The sequence below is a fragment of the Girardinichthys multiradiatus genome, chromosome 2 (genome assembly GCF_021462225.1).
Source record: "Girardinichthys multiradiatus isolate DD_20200921_A chromosome 2, DD_fGirMul_XY1, whole genome shotgun sequence".
In the NCBI taxonomy this organism is placed as follows: domain Eukaryota; kingdom Metazoa; phylum Chordata; class Actinopteri; order Cyprinodontiformes; family Goodeidae; genus Girardinichthys; species Girardinichthys multiradiatus.
The window spans coordinates 43011671-43020702 of record NC_061795.1 but is presented as its reverse complement, the minus strand read 5'-3'; the positions used below and the strand labels follow the sequence as shown (position 1 = coordinate 43020702).

General features: G+C 38.6%; 1 protein-coding gene across 1 annotated transcript; it reads right to left on the bottom strand.

Annotated features, from left to right (window-relative positions):
- Positions 1 to 1101: 1101 nt before the first annotated feature.
- Positions 1102 to 8819, bottom strand: polr2c (RNA polymerase II subunit C). Its single transcript, XM_047382590.1, has 9 exons — positions 8627 to 8819; positions 6415 to 6464; positions 6052 to 6120; positions 5909 to 5961; positions 4729 to 4857; positions 4606 to 4657; positions 4313 to 4481; positions 4162 to 4236; positions 1102 to 1504 (listed from the first exon to the last, which is right to left on the bottom strand). Exons 1-9 carry the CDS (start codon positions 8710 to 8712, stop codon positions 1360 to 1362), a joined length of 828 nt encoding a protein of 275 aa, XP_047238546.1. The 5' UTR covers positions 8713 to 8819; the 3' UTR covers positions 1102 to 1359.
- Between the last annotated feature and the right edge of the window lie 213 nt (positions 8820 to 9032).

Below are 9032 nucleotides of genomic sequence, written 5' to 3'. Positions count from 1 at the left end.
TGCAAGGTTCAGTACTTGGCTTGTCCTCCAGGTAAGAAGAAGCTGCAGATAAAGCAATAATGTAGTCATCCTACCATCCTGGGATGCTATGAGAAGAAGGATGGAATGGGAAACAGATACACGGTTTGGAGGTTGAATGCATTGGCTGCTGCTCCTCTAGATATGGATCATGACTGAAAAAACATCCTGTATACAAGTGGCTAGGAGGAGGGACTGTATTTCTCTTCTGGCCTAAGGACCACTTGGGGAACCTCCAGTCCGTCTGGAGGTTTCTGCCAAGAAGTTCATAAGTTACTGTGAGCAGAAACTGCGGTGACGGGGGAGTTAAAAAGGCTAAAAATGTAAGGGGCAACTGTTCTGTAAGAAGATAGATTACAACTTGTTAATCAGTAAAAAAAACTAAACAAAACACTTAAATTAGTAGAATGTCCCCAGCTTGTCGTTCCCGTTTTCTTGATTAAGCTAGAGGGAGTTGTATAACATAATTTCCTGTTCCTTATGTACCCTAACAATCAGTTGTCAGGTTTTGAGGGTACCAAATGTGCCACATTCATCTGCTACATTCTTGTATAAAGGTTGCATAAAACAAATATCTTTGGCATTGTTTTGTCTGGTAAAACTGGGGAAAAACTGCCTTACGCATATCAATGACAACATTTTAGACAATATTTTATGGTATTCCTGTAGTAATAAGTGACAATAAAAAAGGTATTTAGTCTTTTTTTGTCTGTGTATGTCACTGCAATCAGAGCGCCACAGACACAAATACTGCTCTCAAACATACCTAATTTGAAATATGCTTCTTCAGGACCCCAGTTACATAAAGAAGTGTGCTTTATATCACTAAGCTCCACAGAATAACTACATTTAATCATATTATTAAATGTATCAATGCTCTCACAGAACCAACAGTGGAGAAAATAGTAAAAGTTACAATCCTGACAGTCAGTTTTTGGGGTTTTGACACACATAAATCAATTTCTTATAAAAATGCAATAAATGCCCAGGCTTAGTTACTTAGCCTTCAGGTAGTCAGAATAAATTAATTTTCTTTCCATTCATAAATAAAGGTGTAATGTTAGATAAAATAAAAACACAAAATACCACAAAACTGATTTATTTAAAAAGAGACATTGAGCAAAAATATTTAACAGCTTGAAATGTTGCCCTTATAGCAACAAGTCTAACTTTGCATCAATACAGAAAAACTCCTCTGATACGACAACTCGGCATCACATTTTCTAAGCTACCAGCTTCTGTTAGTCAGTGCTGATAAACTTCCAATTTAATATCAGTGATGAATCTGGTCCAAGAGATCAGAGTTCAGTCTGCAGTGAGGATGCAGTTAACACACAGTCTTCAGTTGATGGTGAGCACGTCACTCTGGATCTCATGGCTCAGCTGGGTCTGCAGGTCGCTCAGCTTCTTCTTGAGGACCGCCAATGCAGACATGACGACGGTCTCCGGCCGAAGGGAGCCGCAGGACTCCACGTTAAAATAAAACCTGGACAGAGTCAAATCTCCCATGAGCTGCGTTCAACATTTCTGTCAAGCAGCAGAGAGTGTTAAACGAGAACAGAGACTACAAAACCCTTATAAAATGAGAAATATCTCCTAGGGTTGCCTTTCCAGGAGATATGCAGGGTTGTAGTTTAGGTAAAGGGTTTTTGCAGCTAAAAGTCTGGAGTCTGAAGACAGTAGTCCTCAATGTCAGATGTTTACATACACTTAGATTACTTTACTTTCAAACAATCTGGGAAAGCCCAGATGAAAATATTCTGGTTCTGTAAAGCTTTGTTTAGGTTAATTCACAACATTTCAATTAAATGGAGCCACACCTGTAGAAGATTTTAAGGCAACACCTCAAACACACTGCTTCCTTTTATGGCATAATGAAAACAATCTAAATCAGAAAGAAATATCAGGAAGGGAACTGTGGGCCTCAAATCTGGTTTCCTTCTTGGATACAATTTCCAGATGTCTAAAAGGTGCCACATTCACCTGTTCAAACAATGAAATGCAGATATAAACACAGTGGGAATGTCCAGCCGTCATACAGTTTAGAAAACAGACAAGTTCTGTGTCTGAGAGATGAACGTGTTTCGGTACGAAATGTGCGTATCAACCCATAAATAAACAAAAGTTGAAGATCCTGGCTGAAGCTAGTTAGAGAGAGTCATCCACAGTGAAACAAGTCCTGTACCAATATGGACTGAAATACCATTCAGAGAGGAAGAAGCCATAACTACAAAAGCCTGTCAGATTACAGCGTGCAAAAACAAACAGGGACAAAGACCTTACTTTCTGTACGGATGTCCTGTGGTCTGATGAAACGAAAGCATTAGGAAGCATTTGGCTTCTAATGACCACCGATATGTTTAGTGGAAAAATGGGAAGGCTTGCAGGCCTGAAAACACAATCTGAACTGTGAAGTACAGGGTGGCAGCATTATGCTGTGGAAGTGTTTTACTTCAGGAGGGACTGGTGCGCTTCAAAAAAATAAAAATGGTATAACGAGGAGATAACCAACGTCTCAGGACATCGATCAGGACAAAGCTTGGACAAAAATTTGTCTTCCAGGTGGACTGATGCAAGAATGCCAACAAATTGGTAGCTTGAGGACAAAAAAAGTTAGTATTTTGGAGTAGTCCAAGTTCCATAAGAAAATCTGTGGGCAGAGCTGAACAGGTGTGTGTGAGTTACACCAGTTCTGTGAGGAATTTATGGAGCACCTGCTCAACAGGTGTAAAATTCTGCTCTGATGTCACCGGAGTTTATAAAAACCCGCTGAAGCGAACGCTGAGCTGCCATTTTCAGCCGTAGTGTGCCAATACTACGTTAGGAGAAACAGGAGCTCACGGGCGGGTTTACTTGTCTCTACGCAAATTATACCTGGAGGAGCTTGACAAAGCTGGAAAGCTGTCTGATATAAGAAGATCAGAAGATTCATATCCCGATTAAAGACAGTCAGCTGCGATCCAGGTGAAGGTGAAAATCCACAGAGGTTTTTCCAAGGAGACAAATTTCCTCCTTCATTGTTCCGGTCAACTGCCAACGGTTCCTCCGATTTTTCCCCGTTTGGACCACGGAGGAGAAGTTGACCGTTCTGAGTTGTTCACGGACGAGTCACTACTTCATCCTTTTTTTTTTCTCTTCTGACCTACAACCCATCCTCAGACTCCGCCGAAGAGAAAGAAGCCGTCAGAGTAATGTCGTTCTTCTCATTATTAATCGGATAGGTTCTTGATAAGGTCCGAGCAGGGTGAGCTAGGAAGTCGATTGATCTAGGATCAAAACATTTAATCTGTTGTCTCATTGGTGTTGCATGTTGGGGTTTAAAGTGAACTTTAAAGTAGACTGAGGCTGCAAACTGAGCCTCGAATTCATCTCCACTGTTTCACCGTTTATGACCTTTGTGTTTTTCCACTGTGTTTCGAGGCTAGTTCGCCATCAGCTGTTAGTGACTAAGGGGACAGCTGTCTGAGCTGGCCTGGCTCTACCAGTATGGCATCTGACAGCTGCTATCGAGACGCATCAACGGACCAAAGAAGGCTTCACCGTTCAATAATTATGCTCCATTTTCCAAGTCAATCTGCTGGTTTGTTGCTGGTTTCATTTCCATCTGCTCTTGGGACGCATCCTAATTTTTGGTTGCTGATGAACCCCTTTCATAGAATAGTACATGCTTAAATAGGTGAAGAGTTGTTAAACATGAATAGTTGGGTTATAAGAGGGACTATTGGTTTAATAAATGTTCACAGACAAATCCATTCTTACACTTCTGAATTTGAAGAAAGCAAAAAAATAATTCTCATTATTCTGTTATTTAGCAAATAGAAATAATAAAGAGCTGATCTGGTTCAATGTCAGTAAGAAAAAAGGTTAACTGTCTTTTTATAGTTTATGTAAATGTTTGGTTTCAACTGAATCAGCAACACTGACTTTTACAACTTTCTGTGTTGTGTCTCAGCAAAGACCCAAATGTAGTAAAACATTGTTTTATTTCCACAATATTTGTTTTAACTCCCCAAACTTGCAAACCCAGATAAATAGAAACGTGCAATAAATATGTATGACATGTAAATGGGTCGGGACCAAACTGTTAGTACAAAATAAAGGCACAAAACTGTGAAATTTAATTTAAGAAATATTCATTCTCACCTTTCTGGCTTTCCGTTAGGGTCATAGGGGGCCTGAACTTCATCCTCCTCAATCTCCGAGTACTCACTCTTTGGCCTGAGAAAAATTACATCACCAATTAGGTAATCAACTATCATACTTCTTGGCGAGCCGTACTGAAATGAAGACGTACCATTCCTCGGGTCGTGGATAGACTGTGTGCCTCAGTGCATTGTCCGGGTCATACTCGAAGGAAACCCCCGCCGTTGGGTTCCACTTGGCGTGCTCCTTACCGAAGCCTTTCTTGGCGTACGCTCTGAGCCGAAGCTCCTGACCTTTACGGAGCTTCACCAGCAAGATGTCTGTTGTGTTGGGAAATTTCAAAAGAGAACATGGATAGAGGAATGAGGATGTAAATTATTAAAACACAATAACAGAGACCTGAAAAAGGTTTAAAAGGTTTCATGAGAGAAGATCTGAGGTTACCATCCTGCTCAACGTAGTCATTTGGATCATTGTCTCTGCTTCTGGATGTGACCTGAAAAACAAACATCATCAGATTGCTTCTCTGACCCACATCCTACATCAGCACCTGATTAAAAGTCTCACAGGGATAACTCTGGGGTTGTTGGAGAGCAGATCGCGTGAGGTGACGTGACGCGTTTGGTCCTCAGTGCATCGGACATCCAGGGTTAGCTCCACTGAGCACTCAGGACAGAAGTCATCACAGGTACAGTCCTTTAGGGGAGCAGGTGGAAACATACTCATCAGTTTTAACAGGAAACAGCAGCTCTTAGTGGTCTGATTTGGTAAATTACTAATTATTTTTATTTTACTTGTTTTCTTCTAGTCAATATTTATTCCTAAATATTCAGATTTCCATACACAATCCAAATTATTCTCTTTATTTGTCTATGCTGTTGTTAATTTAAGGCCTGAAGCTGCAAGATGATCCTGATAGAGTCAGACTTGGTTAAAAGCTTTGCATGCTTAAATATAGACTATTTTTTATCCCCAGCAGAACCATCAGCATAAAAGCAGAAATATCTTAATTCCAGTAAAGTGAGGAGTGACAGCAATACATCAGTGTTGGTAAAACACGAGCCAGAAATGATCTGCAAAATGCTGTTTCTTACACCCAGAATCCTGTTTGCTGGGACACTTTGTCAAGTGTTTGTCCCGACAGATCGTTTCACCATTAATTAACCTTTCACCCCAGTGCTTTTATCGCTCCATTGGTTTCAGGGTAATTTTAGAATTCAGTTTAAGATTTTAATGTCTCTTTTTTATGCCATAAAAACTCTTGCCCCATCTTATCTGAGTAGCTCTCAGTCTTCATAAACATGAGAGGGAACTGAGGTCATCAAATCAATGAAACTTAGAAGAACCAACGTCTGGGTACAAACAGTGAGGTGATTGCTTTTTACTGGTTAGATCCGATACTTTTTAAACTTAAGACTGATTTTTTCAAAATGGCTTTAATACTCAGTAGCACTGTAATGCTCTGACACTTACATTGTTCATCTTCCATGTTCCCACAGGTTTTTAATTGATTTTATATAAAATGATGTTATTCTTTTTGCCTTTGTTTTTGATTATTTCTGTTTTTGCTTTAAAGCACTTTGGTCACCCATAGGATATTATAAAGGTTGTAAATATTGATTGATTGATTGATTAATTCTGCAGGGTTCAGCACACAATCTTTTTCCAGATCATAGGTTTAGACTTTATTATTATTTTTTGGCCAAAATGATCACAATAGCACAATCGGATGCAATAGTCCACTCACCCTTGAATACTGCATTTTATCCACTATGTCATCGCTGGTGAGGGGGATGAGACCTGGGGACACAGATCAATGCTTAGCTCTCGCTGCTCATAAAATGCCCAAGTTATGCTTTCATCACTAGGAGGGGTTCTGGAGATACATACCCACTCTGTGTGCGATGAATTCATCGTGCAGCACCGAAGAATTTGCATCAATTTGGATCCAGTCGATGGCTGAAAATACAGTGATGCAACTTTAAATTTGCCATCTGAGGACTTTAATGTTAAAATGATGATGCAGCCAGAACAAATGTTTGCTCAGACTTTAGTTTTATTCACCGTACTTCAAAAACAAATAACCAAAGGCTTGCAATAATCTCTGTTGAACAAGTTGACTCATGGCAAAAGTGTAATTTCACACAATAATGTAACAGAACTTTATTTGATGTTTAGAAAAACCTCACAACAAAACAAAGTACTACAGAGAACTAATGTGTACATGGACCATAATAGTTAGTGTTACTCTACCTATTGTGGGAACTTCTGACATGAAGACACGGCGGAGAGAGTTTGCAACCCTAAAGCAAGAAAAAAAAAAGAAGTGTTTTAAGAAGTGACGCAACAATAAATTTGTTGCGACCTTTCTCCCATTTCTGGCTCCGTTTAATTCTGTTTCAATGGCACCAAACACCAGGAGCAATCTGGAAGCTTTTAGTTTGAACTGGACAAGCTCTTAACATTTAAAGCTACTTACCAATTATCCAATAATATTCATTAGATCCTCGTTAACTTTTGTTATTTCAGCAACCCGAAGCAGGTTAAATAATGTGACAAAAGAATCAGCGACAATTTTATTTTTAATACATTACTATAAGCTAAATATATTTGGGTCGATTTTTGATTTGGATTGACATCTGAATGAGGGAATGGGTAATTCTTCACGTTCTGAAATTAAATAGAGAATTAGAAAGTATAATAAAAAAACAGCAAGTCAGCATGTATTTAATTAACATTAATTATCAACACTGAGTCATTAATGATATCTGAGGTGCAAAGCTCTCAAAAACATATTTTTGATCAAGCCTGAAACAACTTTCAAACTCTGTGATTACAAAGAAATATCAAGTAAACACTTAACTTCCAGTGTAGAACCTCACACTGCATATTAGCTCAGAAACATGCTGGAGAAAGTCGCTGAATTATTTATAAGTAACGGAAATACAGTCATGGATAAAAAAAGAAAAGAAAGTACACCCCTTTAATTCTACAGTTTCTGTATCAAGACTTGGATCAGACATATGGTCTCACAACACTTTGGTATGAAGATGAGTTCACTGTCAAGTCAAAAAGTACAAGGTACCCCAGCCCTGTAGGTTCGAAACCAACCCAAACCATCACTCCTCCACCACCATGCTTGCCAGTTGTTGAGATGTCTGTTCTTGTACAACGTTTGGTTTGCTTTAATCCTGCCAATGTGGCCAAACCTCTCCGCTTTGGTTTCACCTGGTTAAAAAGACATTTCTCCAGATGTCGTGTAGTTAATTCAGTTGCAACTTTGCTAACCCAAGCCATATTTTTTTAAAGGGTGAAGAGTGCTTCTTTTGCCATCCCTTTTAATCAAGCCATTATTTTGTCACTATTAGGTCATTTACAAACAGATCTAAACTTACAGCAGTAGATTAACTAAGGAAGAAAGCAGTAAAAGATTATGATAAAAAGCTTTAACATTAACTATTTTTTGTTTATGTTTTACATGTACAATTTTGCATTGACTTGCTTCACCTTAAACTAGTCTTTTTAAACAGAAGACTGGAAGAAATAGTGCCACAATGACTGAGGTGGCTGAAGGACTACAGGTCAAACGTTTTAGACACACCTTCTCATTTAATGGTTTATGACTATTTCCATTATATATATATTCTCACTGAAGGCATTAAAACTGTGAATGAACACATTTAGAATTATGTAGCAAACCAAATTATTGTAAATAACTTTAAATATGGTTTTATATTTTAGATTCCTTAAAGTGGCCGCCCTTTGCTGTGATGACTGAATTATTAACCTTTGGCCGTCTCTCAATGAACCTCTGGGAAGATCTTTCAAGACTCTTTGGAAAACCATTTCAGGTGACCTCCTCATGAAGCTCAGGGAGAGAACGCTCTGTGCGTTTCCTAAAGCTCTTAATTTGTTTCACATTTCTTGTCTTGTTTATGCAGTTTAGTTGGGCTAACTGTTTTTGGTTTTAATTGCCATCTAATGGTTTAATGCATCTTTTATTTATCTTCTCTATTTATTTATCTTCCCTAAACCATTACCCACCAGGGTCTGCAGAAGAAAAATAGCTTCTTGGCCTAATCTGGTACATTCACTTGGTCTAAGCATATTCAGCCATCTTTATTGAGCTTTTGGTATTTATGTCATTTGTTGTGTGTTTATGGACTTCGACTCATTTCGAATAACTGAACCTGGTGAAGACCGTAATATTTTTAATTTCCTGATAGGTTAAACCCTTCAAATGAAAGAGGCTGCAATTTATTTTGAAAGGAAATGTAATCCAAACTAAAGCAGAAGCATATATACCGCAAGTAAATAATGTAGTCAAGTGTGGGTTAAACTAATAGCAGATATATTTCAAGTCAATTTACATTTACTTTGTTTTGTTTCCTAAATAGAGAGGGTTAATGGCTGCCCTCTTCTCAATACAAACTATTTGACCCGGGAAAAATGAACAAATACTCACGCCAAATCCGTGTTTTCTATGACGAACTTCACATTTTCATCCGTCAATTCTGTTATTTTAACCGTCGGCTGGTTAGCGTACGGCATTGTAGAAGATTATTCCGTTTAAAAACAACAAGAACGCCGTGTTTTTTACCGCACCACTTCCACTACCGCTGCCACGGCTTGAAGGCCTCCACGGAAATATTTACCGAGAGCTGATTGGCTACAAAATAAAAGGCGTGTAGTGATTGGTTGGAACGCGAGTTTTGAGGCGGGATTTCTCTATTCACAACCGGGTTCTGTAGTTATTTTCAAAGTAAAAGCCTGTTAACGTCGTAAATCATTCAGGACTCCACAATAAACATGCAAATTATATTTAAATATTTTTTTATCTGAACTGTTTAATCATGACAAAAAACCGGAAT